We start from the raw sequence: 26,118 nt of genomic DNA on the forward strand, positions 1-26,118 counted from the left end.
CTGTATGAGCCAACAGAAGGGATACCATCTCCTAAAAGAGGAATCTCTTTCACACACCCTTTCCTCTTTGCTTCACAGAGTCCAAAACTGGGGTTTACATCCATTCTGTCCCCCCTTTCCAGCTCTCCATCTGTCCCCCCTCTCTCTCCATCACTGCCCGACACAGCCATGCTTGGTGCTAACATCCCTGGAAAACAACGGGCAGTGCCAGCCCTGCCTGCTTTCGGCAGGGATCTTTGGGGAAAGAGTCCTGTTGCAGGGAGAGGAGGGAAAAATGGGCAGAAAAAAACAGATTTACAAGAGGTTGTCGGCCCAGGGCTGGAAAAACAACTAAAAATTTTTTTTTTAAATTAAAAAAAAACCCCACACCCCGCATGACACACGCATACACACGTACACACACACAAAAACTACCTCAGGTTTTCATACCTCAGCACCTTGCGCTTGTGTTTCCCTTTTAGAGATTTTTGTATGCCTTGTAAAATTGATAGTTGGAGCATTTTTTTATTTTTTTAATAAAAAACGAGTTGGAAAACGATCTCGACCAAGTCAGCTGCGAGGCAGGAGAAGGAAACCATCCCACGTGTCCCAGAGCTCTTCCGTAGTCTCCTTCTGCTAGCTGAGAGCCAGTGGCCATTCCTTCGAAGAAAGCTTGAGAAATGTTTAAAAAGAAAAAAAAAAAAAAAAAAAAAAAGAAAAAACCACAGCCATAAAAAAAAGGTAAAAAAAATAACAAACGAAAGTGGTGAAACCCAACGGGTAAGAGGAGGGACAGGAGCAGCGTGCCACTGGCGGGTCCTGTGCCGCTGGCTGAGTGTGCCAGGGTGAGGTGCTGGTGCCAGCGCCAGACCCACAGGCTGCGACGCCACGTTTTCCTCTACCGCAAAGTGTTCTGTGAAAAAAAACACCCGACGACAAAAAAAAAAAAAAAAAAAAAAAAGAGAGAGAAATATATCCAGCTAACAAGAGCCTGAGCTCGCTATCCGTTGCTTTCTTTCGAGTGCCTTGCGTTCATCATGGCCAAGCTGAGTTTGGGGGGTGGGGGTGGGGGGGGAGGGAGCGGATGTTCCCCCATGGCCACCCCATTTCCCTGCCTCCGGCACTGGGCAGCCAGAGCTGTGCTGCCAGGGGAGAAGGGGTGGATGGAGGGGTTTTTTGGGAGGTGATGGTGGGGGAAATGTTTGCAGGCATTGCCAGGCATAGCTTTACCCAGTCACTTGGGGAGGTGTTGCCATCATGCAGCCGCCTCTCCACAGTTAGTTAGCAAAGTCGAAACAATGCTGTGGTTATTAACGGTGCACTAATTATGCTCATGTAGCTGGAAAGCTCAGGTGCCCCTACTCACTCCCACAGCTGCTTCCTAGCTAGCCAGAAGCTCGGTCTCACTGGTAGCAGGGAGGAGGCCACTTCTGGAATGGGTGGAAAGGCAACACCAAACAGAGAAAGGACCAAAATGGTGTTGGATTGTCCCTCGCATGAACGGTGGCAGGGGGTGGGTCTGCGCCTGGGCATCGTGTGGGGTGCAGATGGATGCCATGATGAGGGAACGCCCCCACAGCCCCCAGAGCTGTGCTCCTTCCCTCCCACCCATCAGGCACTGGGGACACAGTGCCACTGGAGAGGTGGCCCCTGGGGAGGGCAGGCTCTGGTGCCACCCATGTATCACCTCAAAGCACCAAACCGCATCACTTGTCATGCCCATGTTTTGGAAAAGTACAAGGAGGAAAAGAGTCCCTTCCCCACCTACAGCACAAGCAATCTCAAAAAGAGCGATTTCTCTTGTTTGCTGTCCACCCCCCAGCCCCAGCCAGCAAGGAATGACTCTGCTCCTGGCAGGACCGGCATGGCCCTAGGGTAGACCTGTGCTCACCAGCACTATAAGGCTCGGTCTGACCCAGACTCACTGTCTGAGCCCCCCCACGTCCCTCCTGGGAGTAAGGACCACGTCACAGGGCAGACAGCATCAGAAGTGCGCAAAGCACTTGCAGGGGAGGTTTAGATTGGATGCAAGGAAAAATTTCTTTACTGAAAGAGTGGTGAAACATTGGAACAGGCTGCCCAGGGAAGTAGTGGAGTCCCCGTCCCTGGAGGTATTTAAAAGACGTGTAGATGAGGCACTTAGGGACATGGTTTAGTGGGCATGGTGGTGTTGGGTTGATGGTTGGACTCGATGATCTTAAGAGGTCTTTTCCAACCTCAATGATTCTATGATTCTATAAGCCGGATGACAAGCATCCCCCCCACCCAGGGCAGCAGCTGGGGGATGCAGCATTACACTGTACGTGTGTCCTCCTGTCAGCACGGGAAAGTGCAAACGCCATCACCTCCAAAAGGCCATTTACTAATGAGAAGCGAGGCCCAGATACTGCACACAACCATTCATCCAAAGCACAAAAGTTAATAGCCTATTTCTCTCCATAGGGCGTTCTCAGAGCACATTATAGGGGCAAAAGGCACCAAGCCACAGCTGAAGGGCCGGAGCCCACAAGATGACCTTGCAGATAGAGGGGATATTGACTGGTACATGTACAATTTCTCCACCATCTCATACATGGAGGCTTTCGGCAGCCACAACCACACAGGCACTTGTAAGTGACCAGTGGTGATCAGTGCGGGTATCCCCTAACAGGGTTTACACCACAGAAGTGCATTTCGGTTTGTGTAGAGGACGGGGAAGGCAGCAGCTGGCTGCACGTCCAGGTAAGCTGTTCACAGCAGCATCACCCTGCTCCTTCCATCTAACATCTGAGCTCCCTCTGCTTAAGGGGCATGTACAAGGAGGACCTGGAAAGCATCCTTACACCACTAGCCCTTCTGCAGGGGTTGTTTTGCTGTTTCTTACCCCAAAAGAAAAATTCAGCAGTCTGTGGGGTCAGCCTCAAAATTGCATCCCCCAAACAGCAAGAACCGAAGCAAAGGGGAAAGGATGCTTAAAGCATTCAGCTACTGGGTCCTAGCATTAATAAACAGCTAAAATCTTCCATGGCCTCAGGGATCCAGGGAAGATTAAGTATCTCATTTAAGGACAAAACATGACAGATTGCCTTTGTAATAGTTCTCTCTTTGGAGAATCTCCTTTGATTTTGTGACGGATTAAGCTAATCGGTTTGAAAGCAAAGACTCATGCAGCTGCTGACCCGCAACACAGATAAACCACCTTATCAGCTTTCCCAGAAGAGCAGATCTTCAGGCAAGGAGCAGCGCCGTGAAGGCTGACCGCACCCACAATGACAGAGGGGATGTCCCCAAAATCACCCCAGAGCTGAGGAGAGGAGATAGCTTGTCACCAGTCAGGAATCACCTTACATTATGGTAATTATGCCATTACAGAAACAACCGGACATGGTTATTTATACAAGCATTCCAACATGTGGCTTCCAAACCAGCTATGGGGCAATCTTTCCTCTGCGATGGTAAATGAAAGACCTGAAATCCCACTCCAGTTCTAGAGTGTAAGCTAAAGAAAAAAAAAAAAAAAAAGAAAGAAAGGGGGAAACACCTTGTTTAAACTAATCTAGCTTGGTCTGACCATAACAGAGTGAGAATTCACACAAGCTCTTCATTTGGCAGATGCGTGGAGGCAGTACCTGTGGCAGAGGGGCAATAAGGCAGAGTAACAGGTTCCAGCAACACCACTGAACCTGGCAGGACACGTGTCCATAGCCCAGCACATCGGTGCTAGCACATTTTATTCCACTTCCACAGCAGTACACTGCAATACTGCATGGAGACACCTGTATTAGCCTTAAACAGATTCCAGTACTGGACAGCCCATGTTCACCAAGCTGCACACACAGGCTTGCTTTGTCTTACTGAGAAGTCTAGTGAGTTACCCCAAAGAGAAATCTACTACTTTGGTATTATCAGGATTGTGCTTGCTCATCTTGCTGCTGAATGACATCCTGATTGCCCCTTCAGGATTTTGTGACAATCACTTAGAGGCTTTTGTGCTCCGATACTCACCCTAGCTAGAGTCTTCTTCCTCGTAGATTGTAAGTGAGCTAAAAACCACATTGAGACGTCAAACTTTTTTTCAATTAAAAAAATCACTCTATTTCATTACCAGGTAGAGTTTCATTCCAGTAAGGCTCTTATATATAACTTACATATTTATTTTAATAAAAAGAAATAAATACTTCTCTTTTCACATTAGATAACTCCTTGGAGACAGAAAAAAAAAAAACCCCAAACAAACAACAAACCAACCCCAACTACAGGGGCTTCACTATGGATTTGTTACAAATCAAAAGACAGTAAATGCTTTCTTTCTATGGTCATCACAAATCCAGTTTTAGGAATCAAGTAGATCGTAGATATTCCAGAAACAGAAGACGACTCTCCTTGAGGAAACAGTAGCTAAGCACATTGTTGTTGGGAAGGTAAGTTCAGCTAACACAACTGTTACCACCACCACAGATGAGAGTCCTATTTGTCCATAACGTGGCCACGTGTGCTGTGAGGTATGAGCATCCATCCCAACGATGGAGGTTCACACCATTTGATCTTAACCGTTCCCTTGGCGAGGTCACAGCAATCGTTCTGGCTTGCACTTAAGGTGCATTAGCTAATTTCAAAGAGAGTTACCGTCTCCAAAATATGGGGGGGAGGGGGGGGGCAGGAAACAACTTAACTGCTACTTCATAGCCTAAAGAGGAAAATTTGTGTGCCTGCTGCCTTTTCAAATAAGGTATTAGAAAAGTAACTTAAATAAGAGTTAAGTCACCCCAAGGTGATCACAGTGTTACTCTAATAGTGCATGTCTCAGAGCAGCTGCTGATGGATTATTTCCCACACCATCTTCTTGCGGAAGTAAGGCATGTGATTCTGAAAAGAAAAATCCATTAAATACAAAGTCATGGCAGAAAGAGGCAGAAAATATGCATGAACACCCAGTTAATTCTTTAATGTGAAGATTCTTTTAAGAACTGTCAACACTTGCCATTTGGGTACAACATGGGTTTCACCCACCCAGCTCCTAAGAGGGTGACATGACAACCCAATAAAACCAGATGTACTTGACTACGCAACAGCTTACAAGCACTTTAACAAAAGACCACTGCATTAGAAAATAACCAGTGTCTTAACTGGTCAAAGGGTGAAACCCATTTCTCCAAAAGATACAAAGGCCAGATACCACAAACCCACTGGCTGCAGTATCTTGCCCAGGAGGAATCCCACTGATTCAACTAGGAAGCAGACACCAGACGTAAGGATGGAGAATACAGCTCTGCTCTGCTGAGGCCACTTTGAAGTTCCAACCCCAGCAATCATGCACCAAAAATGGAGAGAGGTACGAAACCTCAGCCCCTGCCCCAGACACAATTAACAGCTGCTGCATAACTTCCCTGGCTCTTGTATCTGTGCGAAAAAGTCTGGAGCTGTTTATAACCTTCACTCACCTGCGTAAAGGTTATCGGTTTGTCTCTGGAGATATAATCTGCGTATTTGCACATAAAAACCCCGCAGTCGCTTCCATTCAGTTGCTGAGGGATTTCCTAATGAATGCAAAGAAGGTGGAGAATTTTCCTCTATCTTAAAAGAAAAGCAATTTGGAAGTAGCACACATTACCCATACCAACAATATGCTAACCAGACACTCGTGAACTTCCTTGCATACTCCATTTACCACTCCCGAACACAAGGAATAGACCCAATTAACTGCACCTCATCCCTCCTCTCTGCTTCCTTTACTTGGATGTTACAATCCAAATTCTTGGCAGGCTGATAAAGGATAGCAGCCTTCCTCCCTTCAAGGTGTCTTGAGGTTTGCACAGCATCGTGTTTCTTAAATCGAGTCTTTATATAGTGCTTTTTACTATTAACTTGTTGAGAAACATCAGCTCAAGCCTTTGCTTTGTCACATGCCAGGATTTTGCTCCAAACAAGAAGCCTACGTTCTCTGACAACAGCTAAACAAATTTTTAAATTTGACTTGCAAAATGGGGGCAAAGCCAGATTCACCTTAATGTGGCAGACTAATTAAAAAAAAGAAAGTATTCAGCCAGCAAGGAGAGGCACTGCTTAAAGATTTCGTCCCAGCACAGTTTCCTGGTCCACTTGCAGCCTGTTGTGGTACTGTAAGAACATGAGACGCTTATGGCCATTCTCTAAAGGCTTGGACTTATCAGAAAGTGTTAAGACCTTCGTGATGAGGAGTTATAATTCACATTTCAAATCCAAGTAGTGCTCACATACATGTGACTCCATGCTGCGAAGAGTCCACTCTGAAAAAGTCAGCTCCAGATTTCTTTTTTCCCGGCTTTCTTCTTGCAGGTATTGGCTGTTTAAAACAAAACAAAATCACTCTCCATCTCCGTAATTTAGGCCAACAAAAAAAGAGCTGCTGAAGGATCACAGGGAGATGAATGGCAGGACAGTAAAATGTCAGAGGATCCTCACAGCAGCTGATTTAAGGCATTTGGAGGAAAAATCCAAAACTTAAGTTTACAAACACAGCGAGAGGCTGCGAGCTAATGGTCAGGAATGAGACCAACAATTCCAACAGAGGCTTCCAGAAGAGTGTAAGCTCATTGCTTAGTAGAGGTCAAAAAACCCCCAATCACATGTTATCAGAGGAAGAAGAAAAACCAAGCAAGGAACCATAATGCCATAATTCCATCGTGTGCCTTAATCCCACATACTGGGTGCACGTCCAGAAAAACAAATACAAAAGCTTTTGGGCTAATACCTCTGGCTGAGGAAGTTCCCAGGCCACCAGTGGCCAGAATAATACTCTTGAGGAAAAAATTATTTGATGCAGACCTGTTCTTATACCCTTTCCCAGGTATCTGCTGTTAACTGTTCAGGAGAGCACTGGACTAAACCAACACTTGGCTTATCTCTGTGGGGCTGCTCTCCTCCTCTTGGTCTACAAAGCTATTGGACTAAGGGCTTTTACTACTTCTGCATCAGTGGCAAAGGCATCTAAGGATGCTGGCTTGCACAACATAAAAAACTGTCCCTGTTACATCTGACATGTGTGCCATGTCAGCTGATATATCCGGAAAAGCTCGCTACAAGACATCTGTCTTGAATGAAAATGTCAGAAATACAAATAACACACAGTAAGGACACAAGGGTAGCCTGCTGGGGTAAGCTGGAGGGAAATACGGTGGTTTTGTTTAAAACACTGAACAGAATAGAAGAGGTATAGACAAACTGAGAAGGAGCATGTTACAGAGCTCACTACAGTAGAAAGGACGAACATTACGAGTGGGGAGGGAAAAGGTCTCAATACAAGAAAAGGATAAAAGAGCTAAGCAATAAAGAGTAAAAGTGTACGATCACAAATAGGAGTGCATATACCCTAGGACACCAACATTACTGAGTCGCAATCTCAAAGTTCTTAAAGAAGGGGGAGTTAAAAAGCTCTTGGAAGACTGTAATCCTTTTACAGTCAGGTTGGTATTTTGAAACACTTCCCTGAAATTCTTCCCTCTTGTCAACAGCCCAGTTTTACCGATTACTAACAAAGTCAGTGCATGTGTGCCATGGGGCTATCATGTATTTGACAGTGATGCTTTGTCTGTGCATATAGTGGGAAAGTGGCAGAATCCAGGCATCCAGGACCCTGGGTGGAGGGGACGATATGAGACTATGTAAGTAGTCAATGTCACATAACTCGCAGCAAGCCAATCAAGCCAATCAAAGATTTCTGTTTCGTTATCTGCAAGAAATGCGAAAACTTGCAGTTGTGTTACAGGGACAAAATCCAAAAACCTTCTCATAATTCACAACATAAAAGCAGTGACTGAGCAGTTACTTACAACAAAGTTTCACAAATCTTGTCCCCTTTTTGTCCCATTGAGTCAAAGTATTTGATGGTCTTCTTTCTGACATCTATGACCTGTTATTAAAAGGTGACTGTTAGACAAAGCACAACCTTGTCTTGCTAGGTTTTTTCTCCCCATCCAATTCTAAATAAAAAGCCAGTTTGACTCACCACTAGTGCCCAGTGCACTCTCAAGTGAATGGGCACTAAGATGAGGTCCTGCTTGAAGAGATCCACACCTCTGGTCCATCTTCTTACTGCTCTGTAGCCCCCAGAAATTAGTTTGGGATAAAAGAAAGTACTAAAAGCATGGACTGCTGGATACCCTTCCTTCTTATTTCTTTCCACCAGAAGACTCATGTAGAAATTAATGACCTGTACCATAAAGAGTAAACTTGAGATGTAAAATAAGACACTAGCTTACCAAATGAAAAATACAGCAACATGTCTTTGCTGGCCACCCTTAAGTACGCAGCTGAGAGAACTCCAGCCTCAGCTGTCAGCTTTTGTTCTGAGAATTTTGCACTTGGTTACTTCTGCAGTTTGATAAAAAATGCCTGCCATCCACTCCAATAACCTAGACTAACTCCTGGAAGCTGTATTAATACAAGAAGTAAAGGAACTTCCAGAAACACTAGACCCTTAAGTACCTAAAATAAGAACTGTACAGATATTTCTAGGCTCTGCAGTGGAGGTCATCAAGTAACTTTGAAGAGACTTCTGTCCACAGTGAAGGGGTATTTTTAAATAAATGCTGAGTTAGAGTATCACTGTGCTGCAGCTAGTTTTACCTCATCATTTAGCCAGCGAAGGTTCCTTAGCGTGTGGATGTCCTCACGAGTGACCTTTAGTTTGAAGGCACTGCTCATGATTTCATCTGGCTCACCTTTGCCAAATGCAGCAATGACCTCTCTCTCCATGGCCTGAAACGAACAATTAAATGGGGAAGGACTTGTGAAACAGAGTATTGAGCATGCTAACCTGTGGGCAGCTTTCAACTGAAACAAGGCCTGTAAATTAAGCTCAGGTGAAGTTAGCAACATCACTTGTTTGTTTGTTTCATCATCCTAACTTTGAACTTTACAGCCCAGGTTTGCTTCACACAAAGGAAGCTGATATAAAACACGTGGACTAGCAAACAAACTAAAGCAGCCAAAAAATGAACCGAAGTACAGCAAACACCTTTCCCACGTGATGCTGCAACTCTTGCAATACTGAGGTTTAAGCCAACCACAGTAGGCATTCTCCAAACCAAGGCAGCTAAGTCAGGAGCCTGAAAGAATTTGAAGGCGGGGGACTTCAAAGGGAACTGAAGTAACAGCAAAGGGGGAAACTGAGGCAGCTACACTGGAGTCAGGCAATCAGGAGTCCAGGTTGTGCATACAACTGGTTGTAATATGGATGTTTCCACCTAAGTCTGCTTAAGGAATGCAAATAAACCCCTAGGTCTGTTAGTATAAAATACTCTGATCTGCATGCAGTAGCAGCTCCTTCTTGGTTGAATCTGGGGTAGCAAAATAAGAAAAACATCTGGTTTCCCTTGTACTGAGCACCACTCTGTAGACTTTGTAAACTCTGGATTTGCTAGCCCTTTCCAAATCAATCCTCAATAGGCAAAAAAGGAGGTGCTCAATTAGATCAGCACGACTGCAACTCCGAAGCAGCCAAAATTCATACAAGTAGGGGAACCTGAACTCCCACTCCCTGTGGAATAGCATAACTAAGTTAACTCCTGTGACCACTGTTACATGCAGTGCAACCATGCCCAGTGTGCATACAAGACTCTGCGAGATCCTGAGGACGTACACAAGATGCTCAGGTCCCCCACAAGCAATGCAATACCATGGATCAGCAAAAGCGTATTTTTCAGGTTCTAAGAGGTAGAGCCAATATAACCGTATGAATCAGGTTAGCACTGCTCTGCGAGACTGTTGTTAAACCTGGACTAATTTTTGTCCTGGCAGCAGAAGCCCCACAAACCCTTAGGTTAGCACAACTGAAGGAGTGTGTGGAGCATATTAAATCCTTAAAACCAGCTTTACTGCTGACCCTTGCACCGTGAAGTCACAGCTGCAGACACTCGGTAAGTGCAAGTTCTTAAGATTTCAAAAAGCCTTAAGAACCACCTATAATAACTGGAGTTCCTTGCAGGTGTTTCACAGCCTTCTGTTTTGTCTAACAGACTGTCAGCTATGGTACCTCTGTGAGCGGAGAAAAGCGTTCTACTGTTTTTTCTGAGCTTGGGAATTTCTTTTCTTCCACACCAAGGGCAGATGACTTTCTGGGCAGAACAGGTGCCAGATGTAATTGGAATAATACCTCTTCTGAGATTTCAGCTCCATACTGTCTCTGTTAGACAAAAGGACATTAAGGTAGCAAGCAAGCACAGATTTGTTTGCTAGGGGATAGTGTAGAAAATCTTGCTCATGTATAAAACTGGAAGGGCTTTTGTACACACATCCAACCAGCAAACTCCAAAGTTACTTTTTATTGATGACTGCATTCCAACTGTGCACCCATGTAGTGCTGCACTCAAAACTAAACAGAGGCAGGAGAGGCAGAAAGTTAGTTTGGCTTGGACTAGCATTAAATATCCCAGCAAAGCCTCCACATGCTGCGATTGAGATTAATATTTCTGATTTCCATGATTAAAATTTTATTTTTGATCTCAATCCTGACCAGAGACAAAAGTCAAAGAGATGTACTTCCTACCTCACAAAACAAGACAAGACTAAAGATACCGCAGTCCAGCTTTGCGGGTCAACTAAGTCTGTGCACTGAAGACTTTGAAGCTATACCCAACACATTAAAGGTGAAGAATAAAAATAGTATAGCGTAGTGTGCTTACAATAGTCCAGAAACAAAATTAATGGCAGCGGGAAACCCTTTGTGATAGCGCTACTCATCAAATAATGCTCCCGCTTTCCCTGGGAAAAACAACCGGGACACATATATTATTAAGTAATGTATTTAAGTGAAGAGTGCAAAAATTTCTGATCACAAATAGCTATATTTTCCTGAAAAGTGAAATAATGAGTAACACAAGCTTACCCCTGCAATGGCTTGTTTCACTGGTCTTCCCTGTTCATGAGAGTTTTCTGCTGGTGTGTAGTACCTGCGAGGAGAGGGAGAGAGAAAGAGAGAGAGAGAAGTGAGCTGTATAACCGTACTGTCCCATGTAATTCTCAAGAATTCACCTTCTGGATAAGAAATGCTTTTTCAAGGCTGATTCTGACTAGAGCCTCAGTTGCACACATGAACATGTGACAACATTGTCTCAGCTTCCAGCACTATTCTTTCATAGCAGCAAGACTGGGATAGAATGAAGAGCTGGGAGCTTTGCAAACTTTCTTCCATCTACATGTGCAAGACTCCTTTTGTTTCTCTTTATCAGTTTCATTATTTGGAAAACAGGGAAGCAACCAGCGCTTCCTCTATCAAGTGCTTTGTGATCTACTGGTGATAAATACTGCACGCTAGGTGTTATACTGCAAGGTATAACATGAACATCTGCAACTATACTTGTATCCAAATATAGTTAGCTTAAGGAAACTAAGACCAGCACATTGAATTAAAAATGGGACAGCTACAGGATGTATACTTGCCTTCTATAGGCTAGTCAAGAGAGTGACTATCCCCATTTGGAGAGGATTATCATTAAAACCACGCAGACTCTGAAGAGCAAACAAATACACAGACATTAAAGTTGTCCATATATATGTCCCTTCTTCAAAAATGAGAATCTGCATTGTCACCAAAGATCCCCTTTTTCAGGAGGGAGACCTACAACAGACTCTCATTGGTATCCTACACTCATTATGCTTTAAAGGCTTTCAGTCCAGCACAGTAAGAGTAGATATCACAAGCTTTGACGAATTACTTCAGTTAGCAGCTAAATCTGCAGAAAAAGGCAAGAAAATGTTCTTTTTACTTGAACCCATCATACTCTATCAGTTATTTTATTTCCTTCTCTCCCCTTAAGCTTAGGGGAACCGGTGACAATTTAAGCACAGAAACAGTGCTGCACAGCTAAATATAGCGCTCGTGTCTAAAGAAAGGAGAAGAATAGGGACAGAATTAGCTAAAAAACAGGACTGCCACAACTGAATCTCTCTCTGCTCCCATCTATGCTTTCTCTTCTCTCATTTAAGGGAAGGTCACTGCAGAAAGATGCGTGCATCAGACTGCCATACAAAATCTCTCCCTGTAGCTGCACTTACTGCAACCAAAAAGCCATTTCCCTCAACAACACAAAGCCATCTGAACTCATAGTCCTGCCAGCTCAGACAGGCAATACAAACGAGTCCACTGGCCTCTCAAACAGGCAGACAACCCAACTGCATGCTTTCTTTTTGGTCTCATATTCAAACCCAAGGCGTCCTGTAAGTCACAAAAACTGCCTCAGTCTCACCAGGCTTTACAAGCTCTCTAATCCTTATGCTTAGGATCCTAGTTTCAAAGTGAAAGAAATGAAATGTCAGCTCATTAATGGTTTGGCAGAAAGACACTCACAAGCAAAAATGGATTCTGCAAATCCAAGGACAACTTGGTACGGCCACCACTCTCACCCTCACTGGCTTTCTTCCCACAGCGAAGGACCCAGCAAACACCACAACAGCACAACCCTGGTTGTCACACAGCACGGCTCTAGTATGGGAGCTGTGTCTGAGATGCAACTGGCTTGTGAGCAATTCCAGAGCCACAAGCTAGCTACTCCTCTTCCACAGCACTGACCATAAATACAGTTTGTCTTTTCTGGATACTATTGGAGGCTGAAAGAGACATGCACACAGAGCCAAAAGAAACAAGAACTATGATTAGAAGAGACTACCTGATCGTATCACTTCTCTGAGACCACTGTGGGCTGCAAGCATCTGCACATTTGATACCTGCACAGAAAAGCAGTAATATGAAAACAAGAAGTCAACTTTCAATTACCATCAGACATACGTAGCTCTCGGTTTCAGGGTGATAAATACAAAAAAAACTTTTAAATGACGGCTGCATGGTTAGGAAGTTTGAACTCTGGCAAACAGTTTGAACTTTGAATATCATGTGCAAGTGTATGAGAGCTGAAGCAGGGCATTTATTAAGTTTTAAATGCTAGATTGCACGCTTGACTAAACGAGTGATTTTTGCAAAACCAGATGCTCCTCCAGGCTTAGAAGAATAGCTTGTCATTTTCCATGACAAAACAAGCTTTCCCCAAATTCTAGCACCTGCTCAGAAATAATTTCAAAACCCATATGATTGCATAATAAAGTCACAGATATGTAAAAAGAAGTAATGATGAAAAATTATTTAAGTAATGAGCAGAGTAAAAAAAGACTGGGACAATATTAAATGTATACACACTAACACGTGGTATTATAACATACTCCTGGTACAAAAGAAAACAGCAATTTAACTAGCCCACTCTACAGAAGACAACTAAGGTCACCTTCAGTAGTTACATATCTTCAACTCACTAAAGATGATCTACAAAAGAAGCTAACTTGATATAAACAGTGGTACTGTGCAATTAGTTTACTTGGTTTCAAAGTTCTGCTATCATAGAAATAGTCATGTATAGCATTAAAAAGGAATTAAAGAGTAACACATAACTGCAACTGAGTTAAGTAACGGGCATCTAAGGGTACACAGTAATGTATCACCCTCCACTAGTACAAACAGCCAGATACTACGAAGTTCTCCCGTATGGTGCAGAGTTATATCCGCAGCTACAAGTATCACCGGTACAGTAACGTGTCTCAAGTACAATTTTAAACAAACTTTTGCACTTCAACAAAAACCTCACAAAGCCATAGCCAGCTATGGTTTGGGGGGAGTGTTCCCCCCTCTTTTTTTACCCCTTTCTTTCCAGAGACAGCTCATTTCATTCCAAGAGCTGACATAAGCTATACTAGCATAAACACGCTGGCTGATTTAGATTTCTTTATAAATAGAGATTAATGATACACTAGCACTGACAAATCTTTTTAGTTTAATCTATACCTTCAAGACTTGAGGAAATGGCCTGTTTTGATCTGAAGTCTACCTACAAAGTGGAACAGATATGAATCATGGGGATACTCACTGGTCCTTAGTGTCATACATGGATAGACATCTCCTCCATATTTTTGTTCTTCCAGGTGACTCACAGTCATCACTGGTTCCTTGGAGTAGGCTTGAATACTTCGGTGCAGCAAAAAACAACAGAAAAGAATCACAATTTTTATACATATGGCATTTGTTATCAGTGCATACCAATTCACTAGAAAGGATATAGTTTATTCATACACAACTGTCTACATTAGAGTTGGAAGCCATAGTTAAAGCAATAGAAATATGTAAAGTAAAATTAGGCTGTTTAATCCCTTGACAGAAACATCCCATCTCCTGCACTGGTTTCATGACAAAATGCAAAGGGTGTTTCCATTCAGAAGCTTGGCTACTTTCAGTTCGGGCATACTGAAGATACAGGAGTCAAATTTTCTGTCTCCAGAATTTCAAGAGAGACATGAATCAATCATGAAATTTGATTCCTTTACCTTTTCACCAGCAAATCAGTGGCTCTTTTGTTTTTTTCTTTAAGAAGAAAAAGTATTCTTTGCACATCCTACAAATATCTGCATTAATCTGAGGAGACCACTTTATTTTATGGGACAAGACAGCATTCATTACAACCATCCTTGACAAATTCTTTCCAATCTATTTATTAAAGATTATGCTGACACTGAGAATGCAATGTCTACCACATACATACTTCTGGGACATTTTACTTCAGACCTGCTCTACTCTGACCTCAAGGACTACATGCTTATTAGTAGTTGTAGTGCATTAGACACATTCCACAGGAACGCTCTCTGGTTTAGCTTCGTCTGAAAGGAATCTGTTTCATATGCTCCAGGTCTGCTCTGAGATATGAGCCAAACCACAGTAATCAATGACTGGGAGATTAGATGCCGAAAGCAGAGTCTTGACCCACCCTAAAATGCTATTGCCAGTGCACCTAAAATTATATGAGATACTGTTTTCCATATCATTTTCATGCACCAGAATGTTTAAATATGATACGCTGTTCTGAAGTCGTGTGTTTACATGTTTTCTAGCTGTGAACCACTGGGCGGAGACTGGGATTTTTCTAAGTCTTGGTAACAACCCATGTTTCACAACACTTAAAGGAAACTGCAAGAAAGCATGGCATTTTCTACTGTCTTACTGTATAGAAAGGCATGCTGGAACTTCAGCACCATCTTGGCATCACTACTGTACAAGGATTAGGCCCCTTCTGAACAGCTTTGAAGTGTAATTATTCCACTAAGATAATGGCTTCCATTATTTTTGTGTTTTTTACTTGTGTCACTTACTTTGTGCAATCCCTTGACACAGTTATATCAAATATAATCATCACTGGTAATATATGAATCAGAATTACACACAAGTTTCCCTTTGCAGGTTGCTTTATAAACTGGAATTCTACACACGAGTGGGATTTTGTCAATTTAGTGTACTGCAAAGAGAAAACTTCCTATAATTTGTGCAAGAAGGACTGGGGGAGGTAGAAAGGAACAGAGAAAATTCTGGCATTCCCTGTGTTTACCTTAAGTTCCACATTCTCAGATAAAACAGGATTCCTGATCAAGGAAAAACTCATCAATTGCAAACAAGAGGAAGATGAATTCTTTTTAATAGTGCTACAGAGTAACCAGTGCTGTGGATTTTTATACTAGAAGTTACACTGCCAGCACTAGAACTAGATACTACCTTTCTTAACACAGAGACAACAAAGAAGTATCAGAAAGAGAAACATATCCATATCAACAAAGGAATCTTCACCTTTAGAATATACATTCAAAGAACATTCATGCTTCATTAGAATCATAGAATCATTAAGGTTGGAAAAGACCTCTAAGATCATCAAGTCCAACCGTCAACCCAACACCACCATAACCACTAAACCATGTCCCTAAGTGCCTCATCTACACGTCTTTTAAATACTTCCAGGGATGGTGACTCAACCACTTCCTGGGCAGCCTGTTCCAATGTTTAACCGCTCTTTCAGTAAAGAAATTTTTCCTCACGTCCAATCTAAACCTCCCCTGGCGCAACTTGAGGCCGTTTCCTCTCGTCCTTATGCAGGGAGATAAGGGGGTTGTCAGTCTTTTAAAAATTAGTTTGCCCCAACACCTGCCCTGGGACGCTGTCCAGAACCCTGACAGCAGGAAAGATTAATTCCCCTCCACTGCCATGTACAACAGCTACAAAGTTACCACCAAAAAGTTAATGGTTATTTTTCTTATAATTACTTGCAGAAGCTTGTCAGCTGTGGATTAGGGCGGCTTCTAGGATATTTTTCCTTTACCAGTTCCAAGAGCTGTTTGTATTTCTCCTTTTCTCCTCGCTGAACATCCTAGCAGAATGGAGGGAAAAAACAAACAGATTAGAACCACTGCATATGAAGCAAATGTTTGTAATCTGGGTATAGTGTGGACTGCACAGGCTGTTCCCAAAATACTGGCACATTATTCAATATTCAAGTTTACTTTAGCAGGAATTCCCACACCTTCATTTTGTGTTAGCCCTGCTCTAGGAACTTGTGTCCCACTATAAACCTCAAAATTCCTTCTGCAACTGTTTCCTCAAATGGGGGCCTCTTCTCTTCAGCTGTGGTCTGCACCTCTTGCATAATAATTCAGGCTAATACACATTCCTGTCAATATACATAATGATTGGGTGCTATGAGTCCCCAGGGTATCTTAATCATACTCCACAGCTTGCCATGGCCTGCTTCTCCAGTACATCGGTGTAAGTTATTCTCCCATGTAAGCTAGGTTTATCAGGAATTTTCCAATAGTTGCTTCAGATATTGGAAGGAAAGGACAGGGAAAGACCTCTCAGATAGTCCTGTAAGGAAGGATTATCAGCAACTGAGTGTTTTTTTGCCTACATTATGCTTTTAAAGTTGCTATGTAAAGATTACAGTTGAGCTAGGTTAATGACAAAATAGTGAAACAACTCTGCCACAAATATACACTTAGTGACAAGGCAGTACAGCTCCACTTACAAGTGAAACTGGCTGGAGGATCCTCCCCCAGTACACCATTTCCATGAAAATCGTTTAAAATTCAATCTTTTGGCAACAAAGCACTGCTCTGTTCTAAGACTTGTTGCATGTAAAGGCAAATAAAATGCTATATGCTGATTTTCCAGAAGCATTCCTGCATTAACTACACCCACTGTGCTGTTACAAACTGCCACTTCAGCGTTTACATACAGTTTTGTTATAACTGCTAAGTTGTTTCATTTCAAAAGACACCTTTCTCACCCAGCGTACCTCTTCAGCAGTACAGAAAAGCCTCCCCATTTTGCCGACTTCTGAAGTCGTGGATTCTGGCACAGTGCGCTCCTTAATCGGTGGCCTCAGTGTTAAGATGCTGTCTGGAGCAGGTTTGATGCGGTGTTTGCCATTCCTGCTTGTGCTAAAGACATCAACAACAAAAGAAATAGTATCAAGAGAACATTCAAATATGCACCTCCTGATTCAAGCTCCACCACCAACTATTTTGTAAAGCATGTACAATGATGATGATGGAGACAGACACGAGATGCTTACAACTTTCAGATGAAGACCTGCTGTCTTCAACTGGCTAATGGGAAAATACAGAGAAGTAAAAGTGAAAATCAGAACAACTGTCTTGAATATACACTGTTGTTTGATCTGCACGTCACAACCGCACTCAGAGGCACATGTTATGTCCATGGCAGTCCAAGTCCTGAGTCAATACAGAAGATTAAAGAACCATGCAGGTATGTTATTCATACCATCCAACCCTCAGCTCTTCTAAAAGCCAGTGCACTGGCACCGAAGAGTAACTGCTGCTTGCCTCACAGAATCATTCTGGCAGAGATCTCTGGACATCATCTGGTCCAAACCCCTGCTCAAGCAGGGTCATCCACAGCAGGTTGTCCAGGTTCATGTCCAGCTGGGTTTTCAAACATCTTCAAGGACAGAGACTTTACAACCTCTGTAGGCAACCTGTGCCAGTATCTGACCACCGTCAGAGTAAAAAAGCGTTTCCTGATGTTCAGACGGAATTTTCTGGTTTTCAATTTGTGCCCATTGTCTCTTGTCCTGTCAGTGGGCACCACTGAGAAGAGTCTGGCTCCCTCCTCTTCATTCCCTCCCTTCAGATGTTTATATACATTGATGGGATCCCTCTGAGCCTTCTCTTCTCCAGGCTGAACAGTTCCAGCTCTCTCAGCCTCTTCTCACAGGAGAGATGCTCCAGTCCCTTAATCATCCTTGTGGCTCTTCATTGGACTTGCTCCAGTAAGTCCACATCTTCCTTGTGCGGGGGAGCCCAGCACTGGACACAGCACTCCAGAGGTGGCCTGAGTAGACAGGAAGGATGACCTCCCTCGACCAGCTGGCAACACTATTCCTAAGGCAGCCCAGGATGCTGTTGGCCTTTGCCACGAGGATGTATCACTGGTTCATGGTCAGCTTGTTGTCCATCAAGACCTCCTTCTCTGCAGAGCTGCCTTCCAGCTGGTCAGCCCCCAGCATGTACTGCTGCATGGAGTTGTTCCTCCCCACTTGCAGGGCTTTGCATTTCTGCTTGTTGAACTTCATGAACTCTCTGCCCAGTTCTCCAGCCTGTCCAATTCTCCAGCCTGTCCAGGTCCCTCTGGATGGCAGCACACCCATCGGGTGCATCAGTCACTCCTCCCAGTTTTCTATCACCTGTGAACTTGCTGAGGGTGCACTCTGTCCCATCGTTCAGGTCATTAATGAAGATGTTAAATAGCGCTGGCCCCAATACTGATCCCTGGGGTACACCACTACTGACTGGCCTCCAATCAGACTTTGCAACTTTGTCCCCATAGCACCTCCAAGCTGCGGTATACACAAGACTATCAATTCAATTTTGACACTGGAAGGCAAAGAGTAGCATCAAATCACGTCATGACCCATTCCCTCCTCCTTCCAGCTATTTCTGACTCTGAGGTAAGTGTACAAACAGTGCCTTAGCATCCCCCAAACAATAATTCAAAACAAATGCAATGTAAAGGCTAGTCCTTTTATCAAATCAGGAACTATTTTATGCCAAACATCATGGAGGTTTTTTTGAGAAGGTTGTCGGGTTTTTTGTTGTTGTTTTTTTAAAACAACAGCTTATTTTTTCCTGTCAAATTAACTATGTAGGACCTTTTCACAAGCATTCCTGGTCCCAGCCTCTTCAAGTTCAACACTTCCTCCTACCACAGACCTTTAATCTTTATCTAATCTCCCGTATCTATGAAGTACCTGGATTTAAAGAAAAAGTTTAAAGTTGGTTGGAGGAAAAAAAAAAAAAGCAGTTGGAGACCTCCCTTTGTATAGCACCCTGGAGGAGTTCCAGAATACCTTGGAAAAATATTATTATGTGGACACAGATACAAGTGTTAGGCAACACAGAGGAAGTTCCAAGAATGAAAGTGAAAGACAGCAAACCTTTCAGAGAAGTCAAAGAAAACAGAAGGATTTTTACCTCAGACACGGAATTGTCTTGTGAGAAAGGGATAGTGTTTCCTTTTTCAAGCAAGTATTGGTTCCACAAGGCATTTTATCTACAAGAGAAAAGCATAAGCCATCAGTAACTATAAAAGGAAACTAAAGAGTTTTATGAGTTTACTGTAAACAGCTTCACCAAAGATAAATTATTTTCATTTTCTCTCTTACATCATAACATTATTTGTGTTATGTTACTTTAGGATATTTTCAGATTTTCATACTGGCAACTACAGAAAGTTGTGCACACAAGGTATTGCTAGCCTAAACCTGAAATAAAAAAGGGTTATCAGGATCTACTACCTAAAATTAGCATTTAAAACAATTTACTTCTGGCAAGCTAACAGTGGACACATCAGAACTGAAGGACTGCATCCAAGGCAGCTCTTGTACTGAGATGACAAGATAAACGCCCGGCCCCAATCCAGAAGCAATGGAAGGGTGCAGGGAAGAAACAGAGTTCACGCTCAAGTATTCCTAGATGCTACCTAGATGTTGTGCCTGCAATAATCTGTACATAAGCCTAGGGGTAGAGTTGCACAGTACACAAGATAGGGTGAGAAAGAAACGAGTTAATAACTTGATGTCAGCCTTACCAATTTGTAGCATTTCTATTTCTACCGCAGAACCTGTTGGTCTTTTAGATGAACGGTCAGCAGTGGACTGAGTCTTAAATCAAAACAAAAAAAGTACCAACATGAGTATAACCTGAATGTGAATCCAAGCAAACAAACTTCCTGAAATTTAGTCAGCTCTATTAGGACTTGGGGACCATGATTTGCTGGTTCAGATTGTAGCAGAATGCAAATCTTTGCAGGATCTCTGACAAGTACACTTCAATTTTTTTTTAATACAGGCTCTCATACGTGCAGTGATTAAAACAATACAAGCTCATTGCTGAGTTCTCTTCAGTCAGCTCCTAAACATTCCAAAGTGTGACAGTTTAGCCCCTGAAAAATATATTTTGTACAAGTAAGAGTTAACGACTCTCTCTGGAACGAATAATTAGAGCATGACAGTTTCTTATTTCTCTTATCCTATGGGGCAATAAGAAAAATAACACTACACCTTTGAACCAAACTATGGAGTCACGCAGTTCATGACTCATTTTTACAGAGTCAAAGTTCTACAGGAATCCTCTCCTGGACTGGTGGACAACGAACCTAGCAGAAAGAGGTTTATCCAGAGGAAGAATGCAGTTTTTCTTGTACTGTAATGTATTTTGACTCCTTAACTGCAAGCTTGAGAAAGAGAGTAACAGTTAACAAACACACTAAAACTATCAACTTGAACAATTGTAAAGTATCTGGAAGACAACAAACATTTAGCTCCTTCCTCAGCCACAAGTGCTAGAGCAGAGTCCGCAAACTTGAGTAAGGCAAACCCAGCACACAAGAGCTGCCTGCTATAAATGGAAAAGAAGAACCTACTGCTGTACAGGCTCAGAGCAGGCCCAACTTCAAGATGCATTAGGGAGAGCCACTTCCTCTTTCATCTTCCACAGATTCTACCTACTTTCAAAATTCTTGCTAACCTCTTCTGCAGACTCTGTGATTGGAGCGGCATTGCTGACTGAAGCCTTCTGGCGTTCACTTGTTGTCTTGGCTGGCAACTTCACCACAGCAGAAACTTCTTCAACTTTCTCTTTACACTCAGATATGGCGTAATCTAAAAAACAAAGACCGGCCATATGAGAACATGATTTAAAAGGGGATTAGGATTTCTATTTGCATTAAAGCCCATCTCCTTAATCCCACCTAAAGCAGTGTAACTCATTTCAAGTTACACACCCTTCTGCTAACAGCAGTTGGTAGTGACATTTGTATTAGTTGGCTCACTGCACAGTCCTTCAGAGCCAGAGCTCAAAGACTAACCCGTGAGTCTGCCAGCCAGATCTGCAAAAACACCCTACTTTTGGGAACATTCCCTGTTTCCAGAGAAGCAGCACAGGGTGCAATTTATCCTCCTCATCCCCTCCATGCATGCATGTACTCTTCCAGTTTATTACGTGTCACTCTTGTCTAGTTGAGAGAAGCTGCTCACTGCGGTCTAGAAATCAAAGCTACCCAAGCCTGTTCTTTTCAGTATTAAAGAAGCAGAGACATGCAAGGCCTCAGATAGTATTGCCAGACATCAGCAAGCCAGGGCTGTCTAATAAGGGGCTGTGTTAGAGATTAAATCATATTAGACAACAGCATTTGTTTGAAGATAAGAGAACGGTATTTTAGCAGACAAGGGCATAGATGGTACCACGTTCTTAGAAGCAGATTTGGCCTACTTACTAAGACGTGGGAATTGTTCCTACCAAGAGTTGGTCACGTTGCTAAAAGGAGGAGGGATAGGGGAGCAAGACATCAATTTGACATATTTTTCAATTGTTTTATGGTCTTAAGTCTGAAAAGCACACTAACAGTTCAGCAGCCCCTACCATTAAATAAAGGGTAGCATCTTTTGCCAAGCAGTAACTAGGAAGCGCCACATCTCCCCATAGAACTTGTGCTAGGAAATGTCGTACAGCCTAAAAAGCATAATTTCTCCCTCTTTATCAGTAAAGATGGAAAAGGGGAAATGTCCATCTCAAATCATGACCAATGCAGCTGGCATCCAGAGGCACCGACATGGCTGCAGGCAGATACATAATTTTACCCTTAAACACTTTGTGGAGCAGGTATCAGAGAAAGCCTCACCGAAGACAGAACTTCTCTATCCCACTGTTCTCTCCTATGCCTGGCCTCTGCTGCATCTCCAGCCTTCTTTACTCATCCTTCCTCTACCTCTTCAAAATGCACATGCCAAAACTTTCAGATTCAGACTAAACTGACTCTTCTGTTTTCAGTTCAGCTTCCCCCCCCGCCCAAACTCATTAGCTCACAGAAATACCATTTTTCTCTGCCTGCCATCAGTTTAAAGTTACCTTTCTTCATATCCCAGATTTCTCATGAGACATATGAGTATTTTGAACTAACAGAGGTACATCATGAATATAAATAGGAGGGAGCACACAGCTTTGATTTAAAATACTCATTCTGCTGACATGCATGTGCCCACTGCCAGAGACCTGTGATATCTTCTGCTGGCAGTAAAAGTATTGTGCCCTGCCACAGGCAACACAGATAACATCATATATAGGGCTAGGCCCAATGATACACCCTCAGGTCACTGGCTACACAGATGGCCACAAGGAAAGAACGGCTTGAAAAGCCACAGTTTCAGCAATAATGCTGCAGTACAAAGGCCGGAGTTTCCTAAGGTACATGAAACCTGAGAAAAATCAGGCATCTTAAATACTTCTGTAATGTGCAATACCTGATCTTTGCTTTTTCGCTCGAGCCTGGTCAGGATCTTCCACCGTTGGCCGAACACTGAGGAAAGAACACACAGAACGGTGTTTTGCTTCAGGTAAGGTAACAGGTAAGCTTCTAAGAGAACAGGTAAGCTTCTAACAGGCTGACTTCCCTTCACAGGGCCTGAACTTCCAAAGTTAGTTTTCATATCCCGAAGGTCTCCCCCTCCAAGCGCCCCTGGGATCATCTCAGACACACACACCCAACTGCCAGGGCTGAGCATCTCTCATCAACACCCCCCACCTCTCCCAGTCAACGGACCGCTCACAGACAGCTAATTATCCCACTAAAGCATATTAGGCCTCTTTTTTTCGTTCCATTAATGCTTCCTAATGTTTTACATTTGTTCCTATCACTAAAAAAACCCGCTTAAGTTAATATGTAAAGTTTTCCTCTTTCCTCAAGGAAAGAAGCATACCAGAGATTACTAAGCCATCTAAGTTCATAAGTCACTACACTGAGTTGCAAAGAAAAGTCTAAGTAGGACAGGAAATAAAAGGTGGGAAAGCAACTCATGCATACACTTAAATAACTTACTACTAAATCAGTGCTTGTGAACTAGTTCTTGAAATAATTCTTAGCTGCACCCTTTCTTACAAAGTATAAGTCCAAGTATTATATCAGTTGATAACAATGATAAAATTTAGTAAAAAATTTTACTTTGGGAACAGAGCGCAAAGGTTGTTCCTAGTTTGGTTTTTTTTTTCCATTTGCCTCCAAAAATGCCATGAGACAGCAAGGATTCTTTGAAGAATTCTTTGGTCTTCCTTAAACACAATAATTTCTTTTTAACTGTTATGCTCCCAAACCCTGCTGGTATCATTGCTTCTGGACTATCTTCTGTCTGTATCAGGAGCACAAAAAGTAACCGATATCCTTAACGGCACCTTTCATACAATATAAAGAATATTTGCTATTACTATGCTATTAAAGTCAAGCAGAAAATATTGGGGGGTAAGTGTTAAAGGCAACTATATTCCTACAAAAATGCATTCTTACTCAGCATATTTGATATTTCAGAAGGTAGAACTGAAGAAGACAAAATATTTGTATCCTCCTGCTTAATTTTTAGCAAGAGCTAACTAATTCTGAGCTGCTCTTCAGTGAAAACTGAATGCACAACCCTGTGAGAAGGTTAAACTGTGTCATTGCAACTGGGGTTTGCCAAGGGCCTGGGAGAAACAGGTAAGTGCACAGGGTGTTGAGTAATATTTGAAACACGCTGAAAAAATGGGCCAGAAAATAAAAGCAATTTGAGACCGCTCCCCATGTAAAGATGCGTTCATGTCTTTCTCCACACTCTAGAGAAGACAGCACCTATTTATGCCCAGCATTTTACTTGCCTCCTTAGCAACTACAGGAAAAAAAATAAAGTATTAGAAAAACTCAGTAACTCTGCATACACCCATATAAGCTCAGGCCCTCTTCTCAAAAACTCCTCCCCCACCAGTGTTGAGGACAGTTCCTCAAGATTTATAATTTAAATTTGTAAAAAATTCAAGTTTTCACAGATTAACCCCCCAAAAAAATCTGCGCTTCAGTGGTGCAGTACAAGAGTAGCTAACGCTTATCTACTTTCCCCAGCAGTTTCACCACCCATGCCCTTAATTTTTCAACTTTCTACCATGGGAAAAACTCAAGTGGCAGAAATAACAACCACCCTGTGGTTTAGATTTCCTTGAAGAGACTCACACAGGGGAGCTGAAAACATCTTTGCCATTTTACAGCATATCTCAGGGAGCACTGTTAGAAAACTTATTTTCAGCAGGGCAGCTTCTGAAGCCACCTAACAGTGTTTCACTTGAATTTCATCCTAATTGCTTCGCCTGTCATTCCAAGTGATCTCTTGGCAAAACTGGGTCTCCTGGTCAGATCGTGACACGACAGCCTGCAGCGTCTACAAAGGCGCATTCTTCAGTTTGGGATTGTGCTCTGCACAGCAGCTGTGAACAACTAATTGTGCAACAACTGGCTCTTTCCAGAAGACGTTCACTTTTCCCATTCACTCTGGAACATGAGACACTAAGCAGAGCCTCCTGGAGCAACAGTTTCTCACAGAGGGAGCAACCACGCTCCCCAAAACATGGCATGTAATCCATACGTTCCCTCTCTTCAGAGAGACAGAAGCAACAGGCACGGAGATGGCTTAGCCATCTGTCACTGGGAGCTCTGGGGCACTTGCAACAGTCAATGCCTGAGAAGGCATCCCCCTTTCTTCCACTCCACATACATACCATATCCCCATGCCATGATTTTCCTCCATCCAATATACCCCTATATGTATATACACTGTTCTCTGCTCCTTCAACACACGTACTCCAAGTCTCCACCCCTTTTCTTCTTTTCAAACCCCCACTGTGCAGATGGAAAGCGAACGAGGGGATGGGTTTGCCAGCGGACTTATCGGGAACATCTGAAACCCACAATCACCTCAGCACCACACGCGAACAACCGTGACTGTGGGCACAGGGTGACCCGACAGCGGCGTATGCCACGAACAGCCACACAGGCCAACAGCCGGGCCAGAAGAAGGGGCGCAGCCTGCTCTGCTTCACCCACTCCCGTGCCAAAGCGGGAAAGGGCGGTGGATGGGCACGGATGTCCTGGGAGCCCATCACGAGCCCTACCACCCTGGAGGGGGGGGTTTCTGGGCGGGCAGAGGGGCCGAGCCCAACCCAGGGGCGGGCAGCCAGAGCGAGGGGAACCCCAGGGCAAGACACCACACTGCACCCGAGCTCACGATGCAACAGAGCGACTGACGCCACTCCCGCCCTCGGCTCAAACACCTTAGGCCAAGGAGAGGCGGCTGAGGCGCCGGGCTCCGGGCGGGCTCCCGCTCCCGGCAAGCAGGCCCTGGGGGTCCCGCAGGCCCCACCCCGGGAGGCCACGGGGGCTGGTGATGGGGCGAGGCCCTCGGGCGGCCGTGAGGCGGCGGGGCGGCTCGCTGACCTGGGGGGCGGCCTCTTGCGCGGCGGCGGGGCCGAGGGCGGCGCGGGGCGGCGGGCGGCGGCGAGGAGGGCGCCGAGGGCCCCCAGCAGCCATTGGTACATAGGCCCCGGCCGCCCGCGGCGGAAGTGCGCCCATCCCGCGCGACGCCCGCCCCGCCCACGCGCGCGCGCAGAGCCGCCTTCCCATTGGCTCCCGCCGCTGTCGGCTTGGGGACCGCCCACCGCCGCTGAGGAGCTGCAGGGGGGCGGGGGAGGGGCAATGCGCGCGCGCATGCGCGTTGCAACCCTTCCGTTGCCTGAGGAGGGGCGTTAACGGCCCGCCCTGCTCGCGTCCTCCCCGCGGGGCCGGGCCGCCCCATCCCGCCCACCCCGGCCAGGCCCTCGGTGTCCTCCTGCATCTGGGCAAGAGGCTTTCCCCCTCAAAAAGCCCCGAGCCGGACCCTAGCAGGGAGCTCGGCGCCGAGGGCCCGGCCGGCCGGGCTCTGCCTGGACGCGGCGAGCTGCTAGGCTCTCCCCGGCGCT

General features: G+C 44.2%; 1 protein-coding gene across 1 annotated transcript; it reads right to left on the reverse strand.

Annotated features, from left to right (window-relative positions):
- Positions 1-4,035: 4,035 nt before the first annotated feature.
- SENP2 (SUMO specific peptidase 2) lies at positions 4,036-25,783 on the reverse strand. The gene is given in 19 exon segments (XM_076341791.1): positions 4,036-4,824; positions 5,400-5,495; positions 6,196-6,280; positions 7,767-7,846; positions 7,943-8,146; positions 8,563-8,694; positions 9,971-10,120; positions 10,823-10,886; positions 12,603-12,660; positions 13,848-13,945; positions 16,060-16,163; positions 17,088-17,232; positions 19,285-19,363; positions 19,901-19,973; positions 20,839-20,972; positions 22,611-22,666; positions 25,598-25,727; positions 25,730-25,754; positions 25,757-25,783. Coding segments are annotated over 19 exon segments (1,803 nt in total). The 3' UTR covers positions 4,036-4,761.
- Between the last annotated feature and the right edge of the window lie 335 nt (positions 25,784-26,118).

Source organism: Aptenodytes patagonicus, chromosome 6 (genome assembly GCF_965638725.1).
Source record: "Aptenodytes patagonicus chromosome 6, bAptPat1.pri.cur, whole genome shotgun sequence".
NCBI lineage: Eukaryota > Metazoa > Chordata > Aves > Sphenisciformes > Spheniscidae > Aptenodytes > Aptenodytes patagonicus.